The sequence below is a fragment of the Eublepharis macularius genome, chromosome 12 (genome assembly GCF_028583425.1).
Source record: "Eublepharis macularius isolate TG4126 chromosome 12, MPM_Emac_v1.0, whole genome shotgun sequence".
Lineage (NCBI taxonomy): Eukaryota > Metazoa > Chordata > Lepidosauria > Squamata > Eublepharidae > Eublepharis > Eublepharis macularius.
This window is the reverse complement of record NC_072801.1, coordinates 34817366-34843298: the sequence shown is the minus strand read 5'-3', so window position 1 is coordinate 34843298 and position 25933 is coordinate 34817366. Positions and strand designations below refer to the sequence as shown.

Here is a 25933-nt window from a genome sequence, read left to right as displayed (position 1 = left end):
GGAGGAGGAAAGACTTAGTAAACAGTTTGATAAGAATCAGTCCAATGAATATGCCCTAAAAGTTAGCTAAAGAAATGAATTCTCCTACAGCTTCTGTGGGAAACGGGGCCATGCTAAAAGAAATTGCAGAATATTTGAATCACAAAGAGCCAGCAGTTTTCTGCCAGGAGGGGAGAGAGACAAAGGGATTTAAGAATGCAGATAAAGCCGGCTCACCTAATGCAAATAGCCAACCTAATGATGGCAGACCAAACAAGAACTGTTTAATCGTTGCCCCAAAAGATGAAAGTGTATTTCAATGGGCTGTTGATAGTGGTGCATCGAACCATTTATGTAAAGATAAAGAGTTATTTAATGAATTGAATCCACATTATGAAAAACTCTTTGTGGCGAATGGACAAGCAATGATTGCTCAGGGACAAGGCCATGTAATGGTGTATTGTGCACTACCCAGTGGCCAAGTTAGAGAAGTCCAGATTGTTGACTGCATCTATGTACCTCAGCTGAAGAGCAATCTATCCATCTCAGCAATGGCTCAGAAGGAGATAGATACTTTGTTCGGAGGAGAGAAATGTTTTATTAGCAAGGAAGGTGAATTGATTGCACAAGGCACATTAAAGGATGGACTGTATATGTTTGATTGCTCTGAAAGGGGAGTGAATCTAGTTAAAGGATGCAACCATAAGAACTGTTCTAAGCTTTTACATAGAAGGCTTGGACATGCTAACATGGATTATATATATCAACTTGAAAGGCAGAATCTGACTAATGATTTGCAAATGAGACAATGTCCTGATACAGAGAAATGTGTTTGCTGTATTCAAGCCAAAGGCACCAGACCTTCTTTCACCAAGCAGAGTGAGAAACAAACCACAAGATCACTAGAGCTGATTCACAGTGATGTCTGTGGACCAATGGGAACAGTAACACCCAGTGGAAGTAAGTACATTCTGACTTTTACTGATGATTTTTCAAGATTTACCCTAACTTATCTGCTCAGAGAGAAGAGCCGAGTACTGGAAAAATTCAAGCTGTACCTAGCAATGGTGCAGAACAGATTCCAGAGAAAACCATGGCTATCCGCACAGACAATGGAGGCGAGTACGTGGGGAAGGAGATGACAAGCTTCCTAGCAGCTGAAGGAATAGAGCATCACCTAACCGTGCCCTACACGCCCAAACTCAACGGTATAGTGGAGAGAAAGAATTGCTCTTTCACAGAAATGTGCAGAAGTATGCTCCAAGAAGCAGAGCTACCTCAAAAATATTGGGGAGAAGCTGTCAACACTGCTACCTATCTGCAGAACATGCTGCCTACAAAGGGTACAAGCAGCACACCATTTGAACTGTGGTACAACTGCAAGCCCAATATAAGTCACCTCAGAGTGTTTGGATCCAACACCTACACTTATATTCCAAAGGAAAAGAGGTCTAAGTTGGATCTCAGAACAGAAGAAGGCATATTTGTTGGATATGCACTGGGATGCAAAGGATACTGAATCCTCAACCCAGAGACAGACATGGTGAAGATTCACAACGTGATATATATTGATGAAAGAGAGAAGGCAAGCAAGCCAGACACCACAGAATGTACACCAAGAGAAGTTGATGCAGCACAGCATCCAGAGATTGTGCAACTGTGTGACCTGACTGAGACACATGAGACATCTGCAGAGCCCACAGAAAGAAGAGGAAGCAGAGCCAAGTGTCAGATGCTCAGCGAGAACAAAGGAATTGCCAACATAACTCACTTTTCTGTTTTCTGGGAAAGTAGCCTCTGTGAGGCCCGGCGGGCGGGCACATGGGGGCTGCCGCCGGTGAGTGGCCAAACCCCCAACCCTCTAGAGGGGAGGCAGCCCGCCACCACCTCCCTGAGCCTGCCAGGCCCAGCAGTTACCAACATGACCCACCTTCTGGCCATGTAGCCTCTGTGAGGTCTCGCGGGTTGGCACATGGGAGGTGCCGCCAGCAAGCAGCCAAACCCACCCCCCCCGAGCCCGCCAGGCCCGGCGGCCACTGACATAACTCACTTTTCTGTTTTCGGGGAAAGTAGCCTTTGTGAGGCCTAGCGGGCAGGCACATGGGGGGTGCCACCAGTGAGTGGCCAACCCCCCTGCCCCCTACAGGAGAGAAAGTTCACCACCGCCTCCCCAAGCCCACCAGGCCCGTCAGCTGCCAACATGACCCATTTTTTGGTTTTCTGGGAAAGTAGCCTCTGTGAGGCCTGGTGGCTGAGCACATGGGGGTGCCGCTGGCAAGTGGCGAACTGCCCCACCCCCTAGAGGGGAGGTGGTCGCCACCACCTCCCCAAGACTGCCAGGCCCAGTGGCCTCTGACCAGACCCACCTGCTAGCCTTTCAGAAAGTAGCCTCTGTGAGGCCTGGCAGGTGGGCACATGGGAGTTGTTGCAAGCAAGCAGCCAAATCCCTCACCCCCTAAAGGGCAGGCAGCCTGCCACCACCTCCCTTAGCCCGCCAGGCCTGGCTGCTGCTGAAATAACTCACTTTTATGTTTTCTGGAAATGTAGCTTCTGTGAGGCCTGGTGAGTGGGCACATTGGGGCTGCCACTGATGAGTAGCCAAACCCTCCACCCTCTAGAGGGGAGGCAGCCTGGCACTGCCTCCCCGAGCCCACCAGGCTCAGCAGTTGCCAACATGACCCACCTTCCGGTTGTGCTGAAAGTAGCCTCTGTGAGGCCTAGTGGGCGGACATATGGGGGTGCCGCCAGCGAGCGGCCAAACCCCCATCCCCCTAGAGGGGAGGCATCCTGCCACCGCCTCCCAAAGCCTGCCAATCCCAGTGGCCACTGACTTGACCCACCTTCTGGCCGTGCAGAAAATAGCCTCTGTGAGGCCTGGCGAGCGGGCACATTTGGGGTGCCATTGGCGAACAGCCAAACCCCCTGCCCCCTAGAGGGGAGGCAGCTCGCCACTGCCTCCCCGAGTCCGCCAGGCCCAGCGGCCGCCAACATGACCCACCTTTCTGATTTCAGGGAAAGTAGCCTCTGTGAGGCCTGGCGGGCGGGCATATAGGGGTACTGCTGGTAAGCGGCCAACCCCCTCACCCCCTAGAGGGGAGACAGCCAGTTTTCAAGTCCACCACTTGTACACGGGTCCAAAGTCAACTGGTGGCTCCAATTGTATCGAATGGGAGTTTCCTGGGGGTGTCAGATTTGGGAATGTATAACTCCAAGATCCGTATTGCAATCTTGACCAAACTTGGTTGATGGCTGGAGGAGAGCCAGCTGAACACTCCCTGTGTATATGTGCTCTCTAAGTCCAACAGGGGCCGTTCTGGCCCCCACAAACAACAAACACCAAACGTGTTCATTAACAAGGTCATGTTCGTTAGTGTTCATCTGTTTATGTTCGTCTGTTCATGTTTCAAGTCATCTCTTGACTTCCTCTTTTCCTACTACCTTCCACTTTTCCTAGAATTATTGACTTTTCTATAGAATCTCGTCTTGTCATGTGACCAAAGTATGATAAGCCTCAGTTTTGTCCTTTTAGCTTTTAGGGACAATTCAGGCTTGATTTGATCTACTACCGTGTTATTTGTCTTTTTGGCCATCCAGGGTATCCACAAAACTCTCCTCCAGCACCACATTTCAAATTAATTTTCTTCCTGACAGCTTTCTTCAGTGTCCAACTTTCACATCCATACATAGTAATGGGGAATACCACAGTTTAGATTATCTTGATCTTGGTTCCCAGAGAGACATCTTTAAGAATCTTCTCTAGCTCCCTCACAGCTGCTCTTCTGAGTCTCAGTCTTCTTCTGATTTCTTCACTGCAGTCTCCCTTTTGGTTGATGATTGAGCCCAGTTATGGATAGCTTTTTAATAGGTTCCAGGGCCAGCAAGGAGGGCAGGCAATCTCTTGCCTCTGGGCAGGAGAGCAGCAAGGAGGATGGGCATCTTCCCTGCCCTACCCTAGGGCACCCAAAATCCTTGAGCCAGCGTCAGCTCTGGATGTACAGTTCTGTTATTTTTCTTTCTCAGTAACAACTGAGTGGTTGTGCTGTTTGGAGGCTGTCTGCTTATCACCTGAATAAACAAAATTCCTATAAAAATAACTATCATGGTTAGTACATGTGGTTTGAAAAAACAAACTTGTTCCCATGTGTAACACTTCCCAACCACATAGTAACACGTCTGGCCTCTAGTACTGACTGAGCAAACTGTGATAAAACCCCTTAGATGAAAGTGGATTTACAGGCTCTTAAGAGCAGGGATTCAACCTGAGACCTTCTGTGTGTTCTGCCATTAAGTTCTGGTCAGACATTGCCAAATTCTGTCTTGATGTGTGTATGTATGCGGGGACTACACACATGGACATGGGGAGAGGCGGTAATATTTGGAGGATTTTTTAAATTTTCTCTGTTCATCTTAATATTTTAAGCTAAATGCTAATAACCAATTACAATGAACGTTTTAAAAAACAAGCCATTATTATTAAAAACTATATGATTGGTTCTGAGTGTCAGAATCTGGCTCATATATGTTAATTTTGATGCATTAATTCTGGATTTTCTAGTTATTTTATCCATCAGCAATTCCTTCCCTTTTCACCTCTGTGTCCAGGTATGTAAAAAGTATGTTTCCATTGTAGGACTACAGAAATTGCCTGTTAATTAGAAACAACTGTGCTGGTGTTGGAAGGCAATCAAGAGCATTCATCGCCTGGCAATGTTTAACAAATCCAAGCACCAAATCTTTAAATTCCTGTCATAGCTGGAGTCCAGTGGGAGATGACTCATCCATTCAAAGAACAGCAAAGTTCAGTGCTGTCAGGTCCTTGAAAGTGCCACACTGGAGCTGTGGGATCTGGGACATCCATTATATTCTACTTGGAAACAAGAGGTATTGGACAATCCTATGTGGGTTTTCGGGGTGTACTGACTCTATGGGGGTTCTGTTTAGCCATCATGGCTAATTACCATTGATAGTCCTATATTCCATGATGTAGTCTAATGGTCTTTTAAAGGCACCTAAGAAAATATATATGAAGCTGCTATTTACTGAGTCAGGCCATTGGTCCATCAAGGCCAGTCTGTTCTACTGTGACTGTCAATCCTCTCTGGGGTCTCAGGCAGAGGTCTTTCAATCACTTACTCCCTGGTCCTCATCACTGGAGATGCAAGAGATTGAACCTGGGACCTTCTGCATGCAAAGCAGATGCTGTATCCCTGATCTACAGCCCCTCCCCTGGTCACTACTACTTCTTGTAGCATGAGTTCCTTAAGTGAACCACATGAAGTAGTGTATAGTTTTGTCAGTTCTGAATCTCCAGATCATCAGCTTCATTCAGTGACACTGAGTTCTAACATTATAGGAGAGAAAGTTTAATTTATCTACCCATTTATACATTTATAAATCTGTACACTTTATCCCCCATGTCCATCTTTTCCCTAAACTAAAAAGCTCCAAACTTCTTAGCCTTTTTTCATAAGACAGGTGCCCCACCCCCTGATCATAGTAGTCTTCCTTTTCTGCACCTTTTCTAGTGCTCCACTATTGCTTTAAAGATAAGGCAACTAATACAGGGTATTCCTAGTGCAGCTGCACCAGAGACCAATGCGACCTTTCCCCCACCTCCACTCCAGGTGAGTGCTTACCACAGTTAAACACTCAACTGTTCCTTCTACTTCCCATTATTAATAATTTTATTGGAATTTTATGGAACATTTAATCATAAAAAAATGATCCTTGTACCAGTTAAGATATTTGGATATGGGACTTGCTGGTTATTTTGCACATTGGTTTCTTTCTTTTTTTAATGTATGTCCTGCCTTTCTCCCTAATGAGGACTCAAACCTGCTCACATCATTCTCCTCTCCTCCATTTTATCATGGCAACAACCTCGTCAGGTAGGTGAGCCTGAGATCATGTGACGGGCAAAAGATCACCTGACATGCTCCCACAAATGGGGATTCAAACCTGGATCTCCCAGATCCTAGTCTGACACTCTTCCACTACACCGCACTGGCCCTCACTGGCTCTCAGTTTGTGGGGTAAAAGCAACAGTTGCTCCAAGAAGCAATCCAGAATCAAGAAGGAAGAAGCAAAGACCAGCTTTTGTGCTCTAATTCAGGCTCTTCAGGGGCTCCAACAAAAAAGGGGTTTTCCCTACACTTTCAGCTGGAGATACCCTATAGGGACTGAATCTTTTGCATGCAAAGCTTGTGATCTGCCACTGAGCTCCTGGCCATATGATCCCCAATCTATTGCACTGGCAAAGATAGAGGTAATAGTGCAGCCTGTGGCAGACAGTGGTATGTGGCAAACTTTGACAGTGGCTTGTGGCAGCCAGAGACAGGGCCTTTTCAGGGACAGTACCTCAGCTGCAGAACTCCCTCCCTACAACCACTCACTGATATGACTAGCTTGAAGTGCCCGGTCGCCGTATCATTCAGACTTGCTCAGATCTTGTGAACTGGAGGATGTGGCTTCTTTAATCCAGCCATCTTGCTTTGGGGCTTCCTCTTTTCCTACCACTTTCAGCTTTTCTTATAATTATTGACTTTTCCAGAGTCTTGTCTTCTCATGATGTGACCAAAGTATGATAGTTTTTCCAGTACTATGGAACATCTAATAGACCAAGGCCCTCTTTTCTATAAGTATGGTTGTTAAAAATGATTTAAAATGCAATAGTAGATTTTACTACTACCCAACACTAGGCTACTTTCTTGCCATGTGGACTTCTAGCAAAAATGCTCCACATTGTACACCATCTCTCCAGCAGAAAACTTCTTTCCCCCTCGGATCTCTCTGATGATGTTGGACTACATTTGTTTTAGGTGTTGTTTGGTCTCTGGATTTCCGGGTGCTTGATTGACTACATTGATTTAGTTATTGTTTTTATACTGTTTTGCTGATTGCACATTGCCTCATATACTCTTGGTGGAGAGGTAGCATATAAATTAAATATTATCCCACGGTGCTCATGGAGAGCCACATTCACATTTGCCATCAACCAAAAGAGCCTCATGACTATTGTATGCCCCATGCACCACTTCACCAAATACACACATGCTGTAAGATACTACCCATTGATATTAAACACATAGGTTTAATATCCCTACCACAGTTGAACTTTAGCCAGCCCTTGTGTATTTGGAGTGAGGGAAGGAGTGCCCTCTTTGCCTTCTCTCTCCCTCTCAACTCTCACCCCAGTAGCTCAGACAAGAGTGAGATTGCCCAGACACCCAGAGGTGACCAAACTGACTCTGGAGAAAGAGGAGCACCACCATCACCATCACCCACCATGGCCAGCATGCTTTTCCTAAGTGGCTGCCACAGTGATGGTTTTACTTTTTCTGCTCTGCAGAAGCTGGTTCTCCTCTGGACAGCTTCCTGGGTGCTGGAATAAATGCAAGGAGGCTGCAAAGAACAGTGAGGATTGCTGGAAAAGGGGGGCCTTTTACTTCCATCCCTGGAACACAAGGACCACAGCTGAAGGAGGATTGCAGCTTAACTGTCCTCCAGTCACTCCTGCATTCCAAACTGGGACCCACTGCCAGCCACAAACCCAATCAGGCAACATCCATACCCACTTTCCTGGAACATGGAATGTGTTGCCACATTGGAGAATGGTGCTAAGAGCTGCAGGTTGCACATCAAACAGCGAGTACCTTTGCATCCTGATATCCTTCTTGCAACACTCATCCCACCTCCTGCCTGGGATATAAATACTCAGGGATCTCCGTTAATCCTAGTAGCTGACTCTCGAAAGCTTATACCCTGAGTAACACGGTGTTATCTTCAGTAAAAACCTTATAAGGTAGGCCGAGTGGAGAGAAAGTGACTGGCCCAGAGCCAGAAACCTACCCAGGAAAACTCATGTTAAAATGTTGCTAGTCCTTAAGGTATCATTAGATATTTGTTTTTTTTTTCCCTAAGGGAGACAACCCCTTTGCAATGGCCCCAAAAGTCACCCAGTGAATTCTTTCCAACAAGCAAGATTCAGGTCCCAGCAGCTCCACTCTCTGACTGCTGCGCCACCCTGACTGCAAACACGCCTCCTCCCAATTCATTTCAAGGCACTGTGCTTTTAAAATCCTCCCACGCCTCCACACGTCGGGTCTGAAACCACAAAGCAAACGAGGATTCCATCTCTATACTGAAAAAGGAGAAGCGCGCACACCGGCTCAATTCAGGGAAACCACGGGGACTCTAAAAGCCAATCACAAAAAGAGGAGGGACGAGGAAGGGGTGGGATTGGTAGTTTTGGAAGGGGGCGGAGCACAAGGAAGGAACTTTGATTTGCATCTATGAAGTCATCCCAGGAGAGAGGGGGCGTGGCTAACCGCTTCGGCCCCGCCTACTCTTCTATAGCAGGCTGCTTGAAGGAGAGCGGGAGGAAGAGACCCTCTTCGAACAGGCGTGGTTTCGCGGAAACGCCGGCCGTCTGATTGGACAGCAGGGACGGCGAGAGGCGCGGCTAACTGCCACTCGCATCCCTCGAAGTTCTTTGCCGACGCCTCTCCGTAGTCGCTGAGGAGCCGCTGAGGAGGCCGGAAACGACCGCTTTTGATTCCCTCCCTCCCCCGCAGGTGGGTTTCTCCCTCATCCTCTTAAAGGGTCTCTCTGAGGCGGTGTCTCCGCCTCCTTTGTTCCTTTCGGCGTTTGCTCTGAGGGGCAGGCGGCCGCCCACCTCCTGCCAGCCTCCAGGTGGGGCCTGGAGATCTCCCGGAATTACTGCTGATCTCCAGATCACAGAGATCCATTCCCTTGGAGACAATGGCTGCTTTGGAGGGTGGACTCTGTGGCATTATATCCCTCTGAGGTTCTTCCCCTCCCCAAACCGTGCTGTCCCCCAGGCTCCACAGACAAAACTTCAGACGCGGGTCTTCCCTCTTCTATTTTATTCTTGCAACGACCCCCATCCCCCGGGAAGTCGGTTATGCTGGAAGAGAAGGGCTCCTCCAACAACCCTCTGAAATAGGCTAGGCTGAGAGAGAAAGACTGCCCTAAGATCCCTTCCTTCCTGTAGCTGAGTGGGGATTTGAACCCCAGTTATAGTCCCACAGTCTATTTCTCCACTAAAGGGCTATGAGCAACCCCCAGTGGTGTCTGTCTTTTGCTTGGATTTCCATAAGATGTGAAAGGCCCCCCACCCCAGTTATTTAATATGTTCCCTGCATAAGTATGCTGCTGGGTCAGACCAGTGATCCATCTAGTCCAGCAACCTGACTTACATAGTGATTGACCAGTTGCCTTGCAAGGCCAATGGACAGGGCATCAAGGACACATCCCTCTGATATTGCCTCCTGTGTGCTAGGATTCAGAAGTTTACTGCTTCTGGATGTGGAGGTTCTCCTTCCATTTATCCTTCTTGGCCAATACTGAGTTGCCTGGTAACTGGGCCTTTAGCATGAAGTTTTAGCTTCCTTCTGCAAAAGAAAGGTATAAATCTTAGAGCGAAGAGCAAGAGAAGAACTGAGGGCTTGGCAGCTTTTCATTTGGTTTGATGAGAGCTTTTGCCCTGCTTAAGGCCCCCTGCTAGGAAGGCAGGCTGAGCTCACTGACCCCTCTGGGGCCATTATCTGTGTCATCAGGTGCCCCTTTTCAACCAGGGTCCTCTCCTATTCTTGATGGGGTTGCACTGCCCCTAAAAGGTTGTATCTTGGCAGTGCTGCTGATTCCAGGGCTCCTGTTGGATTTGGAAGCGGTGGCCAGGAGTGCCTTTCACCAGCTGTGGCCCTTTGTAGTGGGAAAAGATCTTGTCACTGTGGTGCATGCCCTGGTAACATCTACATTAGATCAGAACCATGTGCTCTTTGTGAAGCTGCCCTTAAAGACCGTCCTGAAGTGGCAGCTGGTACAGAATGCTGTGGCCAGCATGTTGACTGTAGTGGGTTGCGGGGACCCCACCACTCCAGTCTTGTTCCCTCTGCACTGGCTCCTAATTTGTTTGCAAGCCCAGTTCAGAGTGTTGATATTGCCCTTTTAAGCTCTGTTAATGGCTTGGGGTGGCATAGGACTGCCTTCTCCCTTATGAACCTACTTGTCTGCTCTGGTGATCTTTGGAGACCCTGCTTCAGGTGCCCTCACCCTCTGCGGCTAGACAGGTGGCAACCGGAGAAAGGGTCTTCTCGGTCATGGTTCTAAGACCTTGGAACTCTCTCCCCAGGGAGATTCATCAGTCTCGCTACTGTTGTCTTCTGCCAGCAGGCGAATACTTTTTTATTCTCTTTGGCATATCCCCAGCAACTGTTACTGGTCTTCCTCCCTGGTTTTTGATGTTGTGTGTGTTTATTGTATTATTGTATGTATAGTTTTGGGGGAAACTATTTGGTTGGATAGGAGTCATAGAAATGTTTTAAATAAACAAATATATTGGCGTAAGTATCGCTATTTAACACATGAGTTCAGTCCCATGCAATCTTGGGGTCTCTGTCTCTAGAGACAAGTCAAGCTGAGGAACTTTATAAAAAAGTTATTATTTCCATAATAAACAGATTTGGAGCACCTGAAAGGTTCAAGGTATTGTAACATTGGTTTGGGTGGATTTTGAATCCTCTTTCCCACATGTGTGAAATGTCATCTTAGTAGATATGTGTATACATGGGTCCAGTTGGCAGATGATATATCTGTCAACTGTGGGTAAGACTTGTGTCATGAACTTCGTATGTTTTTTCCTAGCCTCATCTGACAAAGTGGAGTCTGCCTTACAAAACGTGCACAATAAGCGTATTGGTCTTTAAGATATTATATGATTGTTTATGTAGTAAGCTCCATCTCAGATTATCCCTTCCTGACTGCTATGAATATACATACCTTCAGAGATTCTGAAAGATTTATTCCCATCCCATGCCTCTTTCCCTTGTAGAAGTTGCCGCTGTTCCATTCTGGCAGATTGAAATGCCCAGTGCATTTCATGGCCTGCCCTTCTCTCCCATTTTCCTCGTGGCTCTTCATTGTGAAAAGCAGCAAATGCTCTCATCGCTATAAAGAAAAGTTTGAAACAGGGACACATGTTTGTACTATATAGAGCCCTGCATCAAACAAGATATCTGCGAGTGGGAAAAACTGGTGGTGTTCATAGTGTCCATGGAAGGCTTCAGAACCACAGAGGGAACCCAGTAGAGTTTCTGTGGATAAGGTTTGAAGCTTCAGTGGCCTGCATACTTTGTTGTTAGTCTCAGGATGCCAGGCCCAGTCAGTCTGATTCTACAAGCTAGCCAAATATCCAGTTGCAGGTAAACAGAAATGAAGGAGGAAAGCATCTTTTCCCCTACAGACCCAGAGCAGGCCTTTGAAAACCTGAATGTTAAGAATGGAATAAAGTATGCAAAGAGGAAGTATGGTAATCATCTTATATTTGTACAATTCTTTCCACACTGCAGCTGGTATATACAATTAGAAGTCCCATATTAGAAAAGTCCATTTTAAGATTTTGTATATACATATTATATATTTCATCCAGTTTCATCTCCTGACTGTCTCTGGATTGTGTCACCTGGTTGAGAAATACAGGGTACATTTCAGCCTTCTAGTGAGTCTGTATAGGATAACTAGCCCTCAACAAAATGTATTAGCTTGCCTACCCACATATACTTGTGAAGCACATCAACAACTTGAAGGGAGAACAAGAGCCAATCATCCTTCATTTCACAAAATCTTGCTGGAGGTGATTCTTACTTGCTATGGATGAGCATCTGTTCCCAAGCCAGCTTTGGTTCCTTAAATACATGAGTAGTAGTGAAGGAGTACTTATTAGGAGTAATCTGACAAGTTGCAATATTTCATCCTATAATTAGGGTGCCTTTGATTAAGTAAAACAGAGGTGATGGATTTCCCCCCCCCCCTTGCTAGGCTTTGATATGGAGTCTCATTATAACGCATGTTAAAGGCCTTTTGAAATCAATGGCTTCAGGTGTGCCTGACTCAGTATAGGATTAGAGCATTTTATGGCTTAGATTATACCTGGACTATTTCCCCCTCTCTTCTTTTCCTCAGATTAATAAAGGATCCACCCTTCCTGTACAATTTGGCAGTGTTCATTTCATCTTGTATCAGTAAACTGTTTGATGAATGTTAAGGGAGCACATTCACATATTTTGATTAAGGAAGTTTTTCTTCTGGTTTTATGAAGCTTCCTATCTGTTATATTTCAGAGTGTCCTTAAAGAAATGAACTAAGTCCATATCTACAGATCAGATTGCTTGCTTTCTTGTAGTTAGTGTAGTGTTATTTTGCATTGATGTGTTCTGATGGCATATGATCTCTTGCTCCTGAAGGGCTAGAAGTACTGCTTTTAAATTAAAATGCAAGTTTTTAGGGCCCTGAATTCTGCTCTAGTGTTTGCAGTAGTGATTATGCACTTGAAGAATATGCAAGGGCTATACCATACATTCAGAACGAGGGGCTCCTCTTTCTTCTTTAGTGGTTTTTCTAAAAAGAACAAGGCAAAGTTGCCTGCTCAGGTTGTCAGTATTGTGTGCCAGTTTGTAAATAAAGCATAAATAGCAAGGGCTATTTATTTCCTGGAATTTCCTGGCTGCATATCTGTAGAGGATAAGGCAGAATCAGATTTGGAAAGGGACCAATTAATTATCGTTTCCAGCCCCACCACACATGCTGGACATATAAGGCTGCCTTATACCACTGGTCCTTCTAGCTTGGTGTTTTATGAGTATCAGGAAGGCAATGGCAAACCACCCTGTAACAAAAAGTCTGCCAAGAAAACGTCGTGATGTGACATCCCCCTATGGTTCAGTAATGACTCGGTGCTTGCACCTTTACCTTTAATTCTTCAGGTACTCAGGTAGCAAGAGTTGGGAAAGACCTTTCTCTGCTTCAGGCACTTGAAGTGTAGATGCCAGGGACTGAATGTGGGCCCCTCTGCTTCCGAAACTTGTGCTCTGAGTTATGTCACCCCACTAGGTTAGTGGGCTTTGAAAGAATTTCAAGTGAAACATATGTTGAACAGGGGCTGCTGTGAGCCTAAAGGTCACAGCAATGATTGAGATCCAGAGGAGTTGTTAGTCTATAGTTGCAAAATAGTAAAAAGTCCAGTAGCACCTTTAAGACTAACCAACTTTATTGAGGCATAAGCTTTCGAGAACCACAGAGCTGTGGTTCTCGAAAGCTTATGCCTCAATAAAGTTGGTTAGTCTTAAAGATGCTACTGGACTTTTTACTATTTTGCAATGATTGAGTATCCTAGTGAGTGACTGTCTCTGAATAAATCCTCTGCACCTTTTTCGAGTGCAATCAGATCATTACATTACTGGTGTAGCAGGATTACTTGGCCTCAGTGGAGGCTGTCTGTTGCATTCCTGTGTGAGTCCATTGGTTGGGGATTGCCTCCCTTCAGCTGGCAGGTATGCTCTGGTCAGTGACTTGTGCATAGAAGTTTCTTGGCTATCAAATGTTTGGGCAGTACTATTCTGAAGTCTTCATATTGATAATTGAGATCCAGTTTATTGCCAAAGCAAATGCAAGATATGAATTGTTCACTAATGAACAAGGTCTGTAGTACTCACAGCAACAAAACTTTGTTTTTGGTCTTCCTTTCTTTTTTTAATGAAGGACCGCAACACCCACGTTTCAGATGAATAAACCTTGCTGATGAATAAACCACGACTGCAGTTGCTTGCCAGATGCTTCCTGTCTGCTTTTGCTGGAGATGGGTTAAGTTAAAAATTTAGCACAAACTGGAATACACACAGTGGGTGATGGGGTGTGTGTGTGTGGAGAAAAAAAACCTTCTGTGTCCTCAGGCAACATTAGAGGGCAATCCTGGTCTGGCCACGAACGGTCAGTGTAGATGACTTGCTGCTTTACAGGGAAACCTGCAGATTACTAAACACATGTAACTAGATTGGACAAAGATGTTGACTCAGTTTATACCAAAAGTAGCTGAAGAAATAAATCTGTGTCCGGGCTGTATTCCTTCAGCCTGCAGGCATGTTGAATGGTTTTGTGTATACAAAACTAGTGTACTTCCTTGGCTGCCGTTTGTCTGAACGAGGCGAGAGCAGCAGTGGTCTAGGAATGGATAGCTACTCAGTGTCTTGTATTCCACCTCGCTGCATTTCCCCTGCGTGTGAGGCTTAAATTTGGAAAGACTGTTAGGAGCAGGTGTGCAGTCGTTGATGGGCGTCTTGGAAGTCTCTTTCTCAAGGCGATTACTGAGCTGAGATGAAAACCATTGTGCTTAGCTGTGCTGCAGAGCTTGGCTTTTGCGGGCTTGGAAGTTTGGCAGAAATTAAAAGTTCATTTCCCAGCCTGCATGGTTCAGCGTCGGCCCAGCAATGGTGGTGTTACAAGCCTTTCGGTTTTAGAATGAGTCATGAGTCATTGGAGCTCGCTCCTCTTCTAAAGTTTAATGTTTTGCAGAGTAACAGCTGAAGCAGGAGGGCCTCAAAGTGTGGGGGCGGAAGACAGAAAGAATTCTGTCTAGAATAGTTCCCTAATCAGTGCTCTGGGCAGCCGTTTCTTCAGAAAGGGAAACCTGGAGGCTGGGAGGGTCCTGTAAGCACGCTGGATTCTGAAGCTCATGTGTCAGGCAGCTCCTGGCAATTCATACCTAACCTTTCTACATCAGCTCCTCCTTTCCCCCCTTACATTGAGATCTTACACTTGAAAGGCTCGTGGTGTAATGTACACCAAGCCGTGGCGCCTCCCTGCCCCAACCCTTCCAGTAGGATAGATAGATTTGCATCTATCTGAAGAAGTGGGCTGTGACTCACAAACGTTTGTATTGAAATAAATGTTACTTCAGTTTTTTAACACATACAGTTATTTAACACATGCCTGAACTTTTTGTTTTATTGTGCTGCAACAGACTAACACGAATAACCTTTACAGCTGCCTGGTTTGGGGACTGGCTGGACTCCACCAGGGTCTCCTTTGTGCCCATTTCTGCTGCGGTTTGAGAGTGAAGGCTGGAGCAGCATCCTAGCATGGAACTCTGCTGTGGCCTTCTTCTCTACCCCGTGATTCCTCCCCAGCAAATGCCAGTTTTGTCATGCAATGTGCTTGCAGTTCAGCGTCCTTGATTAACAGCCCCAGTGTGTGCTTTTAAAAGTAAGAGCTTTTCCTTTCATGGGGTTTCTTTTTCCATTTCACATTCCATTTTAGATACCATTATTTACTTTCAAATGTTCTAGTTCTCTTAACTACTTTTTATCTTTGACCTCTCTGATTACTCTCTGATTATTATTCTCCCCCTCCTCCGTATTGTGGTCCTTTGTTGTGTCTCTTCCTCTTGCACTATGGAATCCTTTATGAGCTGTTTTACTGATTCTCTTCCTTTATTTTTAAAAAAGTGTTCTGGATTAATATATAACAGCTAGCTTGATTGCATTTGGCTGCCTCCTCCTCTAGTTTTTTGATAGATTTTTTTCCCTGTCAGTTTGATTGGGGAGGTCCGGTCTACTTTCTATTTTCTATACAGCACTTATTAAAGGCACTTCCTTAAAATAGTTTTCTGCATCCAACTAAAGGCCCATATGAACTTATTTAAGGAACATACTTATTGTTGTAAGTATGTTCCTACTGGGTGATTTAATTGCATTTGCTTGTTTCAGTGTTTTCAGCTCTGTATTGGATTTCTGCTTGTTTCCAATTTCTTCAAATTTGATTTGCATACCCTAGTGCATAGTTTATTGACTGTCCCAGCTGTTGATCATATTGACTTACACTGTGTAATCTGCCTTGAGTCCCAGTGAGAAAGGTAGACTATTAATAACATAAATAAATAAATGTGCCAAGCCAGATGCTGCCAGGAAGGAAGGCGGGAGAGAGCCAGTCTTTGTTTGTCTTTGGCATTCAGGGGCAGATTTGAGCCTGGAGTGAGCCCAGAGTTAGTGATGCCAGGCAGCAGGAGATGGTGATTTGCTTTTATGCCATACACATGATCTTGCAGGAAACAGTAATGCTTTGCATTTATGTTGCTCTTTAGAGTGTTCAAAGCACTTGGTGCACGTTCTCAGTCATCTGTTCAACAGAGCTATAAAAGTAGGATAATACTATTTGCCCCTATGTTGCCTTTTGGAGTACTGCTTGCCCTAAGTAGCTGAGGTGACTTTAGCCCCCTCCCTGCTTATTTTTTGGGCTTCTGTATCTGTTGGCGGGAGGGACAATAGCATGAGATTCATGCCATGGAAAACACAGAGAGGTGCGGGGAGGAGTGTGGGCTCAACTTTTGTGAGCTAGAATTACTTACTGAATATACTCTTGTATGCCATGAAAGCTTCTGCGATAATAAATCTACGTCCAAAGACTCACTCTCTTTGCCACACAGTGTGCGAGTCTGAAACTTCCTGGAATTCCTTGTTTGAGCTGAAAGGAGCTAGCTCTGGACAATGAATCTGGGTTTTAGTAATGAAGTTTGGCGAAAGGGGAAAACATCAGTTCCTTATAGAAGAGAGATCTTGGGAAAGAGGCCCCTTGTAAGTGAGATTTATTTTCACAAAACAATTTGAAAAAGTGGAGGAAGAGCAGTTCTTCAGATGAGAACTGAGGCTTTGTTAGCTCGAAATATCTGCTCTGCAATGACAGTATGTATGAACTTGACTGTAAGAACGGGGCAGTTGAGTGAGTTGGTTTCACTTCTGCGGACTGACTTCTCTTCTGCCTGTTTACAGAAGGCATGCCTGAAAAAATGTGAGTCTGTCATGCCAAGGTTAGAAAAGGCTAAGTTAATACCCAGATGAGGTCTGTTTGCTTTGCAGCTAGCCAGGGGAAGAGGTGAGATTACCTGCCCAGAGAGCATTGTTTGTATCGGGAACTGGAACGTGGGTGTGCTTTTACAGGAATAGGGCTAGGCGGAAACAGGCCTTCAGTCGGATACTGGGGCTTGGTGAAAAGTTGTGGAACAACATTGAGAGCCAGAAAGAAAGTCAAGGTGAGCTGAGGGCTTGGAGCAATAAATGCAGGTGTGATGGACAAAGGTATTCAGGAAGGTGAAAGCTGCTGAACAGAGAAACACAAAGCAGGAAGAGAGCTAGGAACAAGTGCCAGGGTACCCTCCTGACTTCCACATAGTAGGGATTGGCTCTTGGCAGTCCCTGGCGGAATCTGAAGCGTGGAGAACCACTAGCTAAGCTGTCCGTATTAATGCTGGGTCCTAACTGTTTCTCAGAGAAGCTGCTTTTGTTATAACTTTCCAGCCAAGGGTTTGTTTGTTTTTGCCAGTTTTTTTTTGCTCAGGAAAGAAAAGGGGGACATGAGTAGTATGCCATGAAATGAAAGAAGAGGGTAGCTCCCAGGCAGCCACAGAGATTCTCTTATGCATCTTGTCCAACCTGGAAACAGTCTAGGACTCGGGGTGGGTGGGTTCCCAGTCACAGGTAAATCTGGGAAGGCATCATTATGCTGGCAGGATGTAAGAATATGGCAGGGGAAGTTGATACTTGGAGCCCCTGGAGTATCAACTGGGCGTGTAACCCTCCACCCAACCCAGAGGTTGTCTGTTTCATTGATAGCCTCCCTTTCCTTAAGGCAGCTTTCACAGGGTTCCCAGGTGATCTTGACCGGACTCAACCTACCATTCCCTTTATGCACTCTTTTTCAGAAGACCCTGCAGAATTCCACTTTTTTTAATGGCAAAAGCACCAGTGGCATGCCCAAGTAGCACAGAGAGCAACCTTCCAACAGCAGTTTGACTCAGAATCCTCTAGCTGCGGCAACTTTTGATATTTATTTACAATGGCAAGGAACTAATCAGAGTACAGATTACTAATGGCCATTTGGAATGTGCATTCTTCACTACAGGTTGAGCCATTTATTAGTTAGAAGTCCTATGTAAAGCCTGTGAATGTTGTAGGAGATGGATTTTGCTCAGTGGTTGAGGAATACTTGTTACTAGAGATGGGAACGATCAGCATTACGATAGAAAAATACACACGATAATGGCGTTCGCGCGATCAGGACCCGGCGGATCGGTGCTGTCCACAGCGACCGATCCAGCGGTTGCGGGGGGGGGGACTTGATCGGGCGATCGGTATCTGATCGGGGATCCAGTCACTCCGGCGCCAGCAATCTATTCCCCTGGCAACGGAGCCAGGGGAATGCCTGAGCTGAGTTTGCCCTCCTTCTGTCGCCCTGGAAACCCGAATGGAAGCCCAGCTTTCCTTGATCAGCAGGGCTTCCTTCCAACTATGGAGCAGCAACGCACTCACCAGTTGGGAGAAGACAGCCAGGGGAGGGAGGGGGAAGGGGGTGTTCTGTAGCCATGGCCACTCCAAACGTTTTTTGCTTTTTAAAAAAACGGGGCTTTGTAGGAGGAATGGCTGTTTTTCTGTCTGTCACTCTCTGTTTTTAACCTGCTTTTAAAACACTATTTTGTGGGAAAACCTCATTCACAGCTCTGTGTGTGTGTTTAAAATATGCTTTAGGAAGACTGGCTGCTTGCTTTTAAAATAGGGTGGGGAGGAATGGAGGATTCTGTCCCTGCTTTTTTTTAAAAGCTGGCTGAAACATGTTGACAGGGTGTCTCTCTCTCTCTGTTTGGAGAGGCAAGGGCGGGTTAAAAACTTTTCCCAGCCTCTGCTCTGTGTGTGTGTGTGTGTGTGTGTGTGTGTGTGTGTGTGTGAGAGAGAGAGAGAGAGAGAGAGAGAGAGAGAGAGAGAGAGAGAGAGAGAGAGAGAGAGAGAGAGAGAACGTCCCCTCCCTGAGGGGAGGCGGCTCGTCGCTGGGTTAAAAACTCCCCCCCTCTGCTCTAAGTGTGTGTGTGTGTGTGTGTGTGTGTGTGTGTGTGTGTGTGTGTGTGAACGTTCCCTCCCTGAGGGGAGGAGCCCGCCGTGCCCGGCGGTCGCCGCCACCACCCACCTTCCCACATAGCTGAGAACAGCGGGGCACCCCTCCGCTTTGGCCTCCCCGATCCATGAATCGGAAACGGGAGATGACCGGTGTGGATTGGTGATTTGGGGTCGTTGCCAGCGCTGATCCCTGATCAGCTTGATTGGTAATTTTTTTGGGATCGTGCCCACCTCTACTTGTTACCTTGCCCACAGCTGTGATGGACCATGAAAGAAAGTACCCCTAAACCTGGAAAGGTGGCTTTCTACAAACTTTTGTACCTTTTATTTGATTCAAGTATGGGACATGTGTCCATGCACCTAGCTTAAGGCTGATTTCATACAAGCTTTAGTATCTAATATACCTCTAGAGCAAAACACACAAGGCAGAAGAAATGTTTTACTTGAACTAGCTAGCATAGATTATCTAGGCTGCAGAGTCTTGTCTTTAGTCAGCTTGTTCTAAATAATAAAAGTGGGTGTTTAGTGCTTTAGTCAGCTGCGCTGGTCTTCAATCCCAGAAGGTTGTGAATATTATCTGTCTGGTACATTTTTATCCCAACCTTATTTCCAGAAGCTCAGAGCAGCATAATTTGATCTTCCCCATTTTATTTTCATAACAAACGTATGAGATAGGTCGGGCTGAGAGAGAGTGACTGGCCGAGATCACCCAGAAAAACTTCAGGGCAATGTGGACCTTTGAACCCAGGTCCCCCATATTGTAGGTCAGCAATCTAACCACTACACCACACTGTCTGCCCACATTCCCTTTGTCTGGAAGGCTCTTGAGCAGAAGCACCCATTGTAATGTTCCTTTTCTGTCTTTCAGTGCCTTCATGAAGTTAGAAGATGGCAGTGATGGGGATTGCTTGCCAAAATGCTCCAGTCCCAGCCAGTGGGCCCCCGAAGGAGCTGGCTGTGGCTAAGGGGCCTCAGGAGATGGTGACCAAGAAAAAGAGCAGTGTTTGCAAAGTCGAGGATCTGGAGAAGGAAGTGCTTCAAGGGCCATGGAAGATTTTGAGTGACGTGATCGCCAAAGGAACTGCCAAGGAAGACAGTGGGGAAGGGAGCTTGGCTTCAGTCTCCATCATTGCCCAGGCAGAATGTAAGCATGAAACAGTGCAAGAATGGCCTCGGTCTCTCTTCAGTACTGCAAGGGAGCAGAACGGTTTCTCTCTGTTAAGATGTTCGTTAGAGAAGTAGAGGTCCATAACAGAACTGCATTCTTTATTGGCCAAACTGATGGGAAAGCATGATGGATAAGCTTGTTCAGTAGACCAACTGCCCCATGAATGCTATTGCCTTTCACCACATCCTCCTTACCACCTCTTGGTTTTCCCCCTGTGTGTAGTTGAGAAGCTCCAAGCACATAAGAATAAATGCATTGAATGGTGCAGCCAGGATCTTAAGAAGTACTTTAGGTTTGCCCAACAACTTTGAAGGCATTCCTGTGTGCCATGTAGCAAATGGCTTTCAGAATGCCCTCAGACTTAGATGAAGCCGCCTGTTGCATAGTTTGGTTGAGTGTGCTTTTCAAGAAGAAATGAGTCCAAACTCCCTGGGGCACGCAGAACTAGTTTGGTAATTCCCTGGATTCTGCATAACCATTTTTTTTGGGCTGATGACTAACATCTTTATTAAGCAGATGTTGCTCAATACTTTGCACAAAATGCAATAATTTGAAACCATTGAGATTTACAATAAACCAGGAGTTCTGACAATAACTGCTACAGCAATTTGAAAATGTTAAGTGTGTTCCAGATTCCAGTAATGGAATGCCACTTTGCTTTGTTTGCATACGTTCTGATTTTTCATTTTAGTTCAGAATGTATTCATTTTATTTTATTAAAACTTTGGATTTTGTGGTTTGTGTTTTGGGGGCCTTGAGGGGTGGATTGCAGAGTATTTCCACAGTCCCATAATTGGTCTTGTTTTCTTTCCTGTAGGTGAGAACAGCCAAGAGTTCAGCCCCACGTTTTCCGGGAGGCCTTTTATTGCTTGTAAACGATACAGGTAACCAAGAGGGTCTGGGCTGTCCAATGCACTGTGTACTCAGGGCTCCAAATTCCAGATGAGCACCTTTCATAGCTTTGTCTACACAAGGCAGCAGGCACAGCATTTACGAATTTTGGCTGAGGTGGATGTCAGAAAGGGTTGTGAAGCACCCTTTTCAGAAGTAATTAGGGACAAGAAAGATGTGCTGAAGGTATCAGTACCCCCACCAATAGCTCTCAGCTGGAAGATACATCCCTGGTGTAAACTGCTTTCCCAACCACATGTGTCCATAATTAATAAGAGTGCATTCAACTGCACCAAACAGCATTGCACAAGCATTCTTTCCAGTCCGGGTCAGTATCTTTCATACTGTGTTCTTGGAAGTATATCAGGAGTTTCTCATGGAAGTGAAACTTCATTAGAATAATGGTAGGCAAGTTTCTCTGTAAGTCAGCTTTCTCATTGCTACTGTTTGTGATCTCCTCACCCCACCCAGGCCAGTGTACTGTCATGGCCATGACTCTCCATAAGGATGCAGACTGATGTAGGGGAGATGTGATTATGTAACTCCAAAACTGACCTATATACAGGGGGGGGAGGCTTATAGTTACTTTCACCATGCCCTTTAGGGAATTAGCTCCAGGAGGGACCAAGAGCCATGCCAGTTACAGCCCCCTTCCTCTGGCAGTGAGAATTCCTTCTCGGGCTGTGTCCCTGCCTTTTCTGCTTCCCCTTGAGCTGTTTCCTCCTCCAGGCTTTCAAATTGGCTTGACTTTTTCTTTCCTGCCACCTCTCAGGTTTCAGGACTAGAGAGGCTAATTGGTCTGCCCTTAAAGGTCTGTAGCTGTGGTCAAAGGCCTCATGGGGTACCAAAAGAGGTGGTTGTAGCCCAAGATGCCAGAGTGTGGCGTTGCTGCCCCCATTCTGTTGCATGAACAAAAGGAGGGTCAGCAGGCAGCCAGAGCCATTGGGTCCTTCGCTTCAGGGTTCCAGCAGGCGGAATCCATCTGCTTTAAGCTAGCACTGGACTGGGGCATGCTCCTGATCCAAGGAAGTGTTGAGTTGTGTTTGGACAAGGCCTCCTTTTGGTTTGTGCAGGGCAGCTGCAAGGCCTGACAAGTTACTTGCAGAGGAAGGTGTCCAAATATCTTCTGCAGCTCCTGGGCAAGTTGATGTGGGAAGGATTCCTTGAGGTTAGGGCTTTTTCAAAGTGATGGTTTTGATTGATGGAAAAGAAAGAAAAGATGAGAGAGGTGGTAGAAGACAAATCTTGACTTTTATAGAGAGTTTCAATTTTTGCCTTTACTGATATGAAGATAAGGTCTAATGCAGGAAAGAAAGAGGGCTTTACCTGAACTTGCAGTTAACTTATCAATTAAAACCAGAAATCAATGTCTATTTTAATAGAATTTCCCCCATGTTTTGGTAAAGCTGTATCATATACATAATTGTATTTTACCTAGTTTTTATCTTCTCGAATGGGGTTTTTGTAATTTTGTGATGGCCTGTGGCTATACGCAATAAACTCTGAACTGACTCCATGAACCCACTGTTTAAGGTCATTCTTGCCATTCACTTTGGACTTGAATCCCAATGTAAAATATAAAAATAAAAAGTTTTTTTCCATTTCTATTTATTTATTTAAAGTGTTTTTTCCTGTGCCTGTCAAACCTGCTTTTTATTGTGGGGTTTCTCCTGTATGGAGGGATCCCAGCTGATCAGGTATCATGTAGCGAAGTGATGACATCATGGGTGATAAGGAATGGGGACGCGCTTCAACCTCTTTTGTACTTGACTGTTGGAATCAGAATGTGTAAATGTATTTAAAGAAATGGCCTCAAGACAGTGGAGCCGAAAGGAAGGCCCTGCCTTTATCAGAATGGATCTTTTGGATCCAGTACATTCCAGACGTGTATACTTTATAAAATGGAATTTAGATTAATTTTCAACCTCAAAGCTTCTTTGTTCCTGTGATTTTTCCAGAGATGCTATTCTGGTGTATTCTATCTCTTAGTTTTCAATTCAGTGACAGGCGGCACGTTTGTTCGTTGTTGGCTAGCCTTTTGAGCTAAAATATCTGAGTGAACTCTTCTTTGTCAGTCGGTCTTGCAGTTTTGATCAGATCCCTAACAATGTGGCCCGTGCGACTGAGGGGAAAATGGCTCCAGTCTATCGGAGGGCTATGCATCGTGGCAAAGCCCGGAAGAATCGGAAAAAGAAAAAGGCTCGCCTTATGACACCAGCCACCCCAGCTCAGAAGCCAAGAACTCCAGAGCAGGAGAGCTGCGTGCCTGTCCCGGTGCAGGTGTGGTACCTTATTTATTACCTTCTACAGGTCTTAAATAAATCTAGAAAACAGCTTCGTCTTGAGGCCAAGCTAGACATCATGATTTTAATAGGTTGAATCTGGGTCCCTGGCTGGACTTTCACTTACACATGAGGAGCAGGGAACTTATTTTCCAAATGTGTAAGACCTTGATTCAGATCAAGGTCACAGCAGGGGGCAGATAGAGCTTCAGTCCTCCCCCAGTACAGTTTTGCTGACCTGAAATGACCCTGGAGGTGCTGTTTACCCTTTTGAGGGCTGCACATGTGGCCGTTCTGAACATGTGCGCCCATCCACCCTGAACAAGGCAAAGAAACCTCCTTGAGTCCTTTTCTATTCAACAAAACCGCACGGGGTGCTGGTGATAGTGAAAAAAGTAATACCTAGTTTAGCCGTGAATGGTTGCAAGCAAGATACTGGAAATATGGGGCTGCACTTGTTGAAGTCAGTGTAGGATTCAGTGGCGTATAAACCTCCCTCCTCTGCTCTGTGCCAAAGGCTACAATCCCTGTCCCTCAAATCCATGCTTTTCTCTTTGTTTCCTGGAAGGCTGGCAGAAGCTGTCCAGGAGAGGAGCCCCTGAATACTGAAACAGGTTTTGAAAGGAGGGCTGCATGTATGTCTGCAATGCAAGAAGGAAAAGGGCTCCCTGCACATACCTCCTTTGCCAGTCCTGAACCTTTCTCACTATTCAGTATGATTGCAAATATGGGAGCCAGATACGCTAAGAGAGCAGGTAGTGGCTTAAATCAGCTGTCATTTCTGGGGATGGAAGGGATTTCTGTCTGCGGAACATGACTTCCTCACTTCCCCTCTCCCACTACAGCCCAAATGTTGCTCCTGGGCTGTGGGGCCTCCCTAGAGCGATATGAGGGGTGGGTGGGAATTGGAGGCCTGTCGTGGGAAGGAGCAGTCAGCTAAAATCACACCCCTCTATCTGCAGAAATTCTCCCCTGGATCCAACCTGATATTTTAAGCTTCCCAGTTCATTGTGTGCTCGTTTAATGGCTTGCAGCCAATCTCATACAGACTTACTTGGGTGTAAAATCTCAAGGGCTAGATCAAGGGCAGAGCTAGAGACATCATGGGCACCTGTCTTGCTGATTTTCTAAAAAACCAAATCTGGCACTTGGGAAGTAGTAATGCACTCTCAGCCTAAGGCACAGCTGATATGTAAATTGGGTGATGGTGGAGGAACTCTCCAGCCCTGTCAATTGGGGTTGTACTTTGAGGGCAGCTCTGCTCAGAGAGTTTTCTGCTAACAAACTCCTTCCCTTTCCTCTTAGGAGGACGACTCCCAGTTGGGCAGTTCATGGCGTTTGGAGTCATGCAAGGGTTTGGCCTGTGAGTTTGAGCCTTCTGACAAACCCAGCTGTGTTCTCCCTCCTGGCCAGCGGCACTTGCTGAAAGACAATGGCAAGCTAGAACTGTACAAGCTGATCAGCCCTGCTCAGTGCCTGGACCATGTCTGGAAGTGCCATGCTCAGGACCATTTTGTCCGTCCATCAGAGATCCTGGGCCTGCATTACAGCAAGTTCCCCCCTTCTTCCCATGACTGTGGTGACTGGCTTCCTGCCTTGAAATTCGGCCCTCTGGGCACATATCTCTTTGATGACCTTTCACGTGCTGAGGGTGAGCATCACCTATCGGGTCTGAGCCTGGAACAGAGCTTCTCCAAATGCAGACAGCAGTCCTCCAAAGCCACTTCAGACAAGCTTTCTGTGGATGAATTCCTGGTGGATGCATTGAAGGGAAGCGTCATTCTTGGAGAGCCGAGAAACTTGGCTGGCTTGGCCAAGACTTGGAAAGGAGGCGGATCAGGTTCTAAGGAGTGGCTTCAGGAGACAGATGAGAATGAAGGTGTGCTGCTTATAGAGGTGAGTACTTGGGGGTGCCAGTTATATGCTGCTTGAGGCAGGTTGCACCATTTGATCTGGAAAGTAGAGACATACATCTGGAAATTCCCTGGGGCCAGGTTTACATGAACAGTTACTTCAAACTTGGTAGAATTACTTGGTGCAACCTTGTTGAACAAGATAATTTCAGGCAAAAGATGTAGCTTGCGTACGTGACTCCTTCCCTGGGTAAAAATTAAACAACAAAATCCTAAACACAAAAACGGCAGCTGTGCTTAAGAAAAGGTGAGGCTATAGCCTGTCTTTTTGACATGCTAGATTTCAACTGGCAATGGGTGTCTGTTGGGATGGGGCAAGCATATTCATATGTGCCATTTCCACCATGTGTAGCCCCTAGTGGTGCAGCCCCAAAAGGACTGTTCTACACAATGTATCTGTAATCTCTTCTTAATTTTATGAAGCCCTTAATATATGCAGTGAAAGAGAAAGTCTGTGCTCTTCTATTGAGAACATGCCTCAGTTCTTCATCATTCATTCGCATGTGAATTTTACTGCAGCAGAGCTGGATTTTTGCTTTTTCTGGCCTACCTTCTCTCCATAAAGCCGAGGAAGGGCTCCGTTTACATGATTATACTCTGGTTTTATTTTTTACCTCCTTCCCCTTTTCTCCATATGGACCCAAGACAGCTTACAAACAGTGGTGTAGTGTGGCTTGGCAGCGCCCGGGGCAACTCCTGGCAGGAGGTGGCGCTCCTAGCACCACATGGACTGTGTGATTGTGCAGGGCGCCCCACCCCCCCGGAGCGCTCCCGCAATTTGGGCCTCCAGCCTCCCTGCTCCTTACCAGGCAGCCCTCCGTGGCAGCCGCCCGCAGCACTGCCACCAGCTGGATGCCCTCCTTAGCTGCAGGACAGCCAGCTCAGCACCCAGCAAGCCAGCCACCCCAGCAGCGCGGAAAGTGGCCAGGGTGCCACGGGTGGCCTCCCGTGGACAGAGTACAGGCT

The 25933-nt window shown here is 46.2% G+C and overlaps 1 protein-coding gene across 2 annotated transcripts in view; it reads left to right on the top strand.

Annotated features, from left to right (window-relative positions):
- Positions 1–8495: 8495 nt before the first annotated feature.
- MAP3K14 (mitogen-activated protein kinase kinase kinase 14) overlaps positions 8496–25933 on the top strand; it is a 37076-nt gene continuing 19638 nt past the window's right edge. For both annotated transcript variants that reach the window (XR_008597931.1, XM_054992267.1), the window contains exons 1-5: positions 8496–8552; positions 19582–19857; positions 20699–20765; positions 22848–23052; positions 24360–24950. Coding sequence is in view for 1 of the 2 variants with exons in the window: in XM_054992267.1 (XP_054848242.1) it covers positions 19602–19857; positions 20699–20765; positions 22848–23052; positions 24360–24950 (1119 nt within the window). In the remaining variant the exon portion in view is untranslated. The remainder of the gene's footprint in view (positions 8553–19581; positions 19858–20698; positions 20766–22847; positions 23053–24359; positions 24951–25933) is intronic.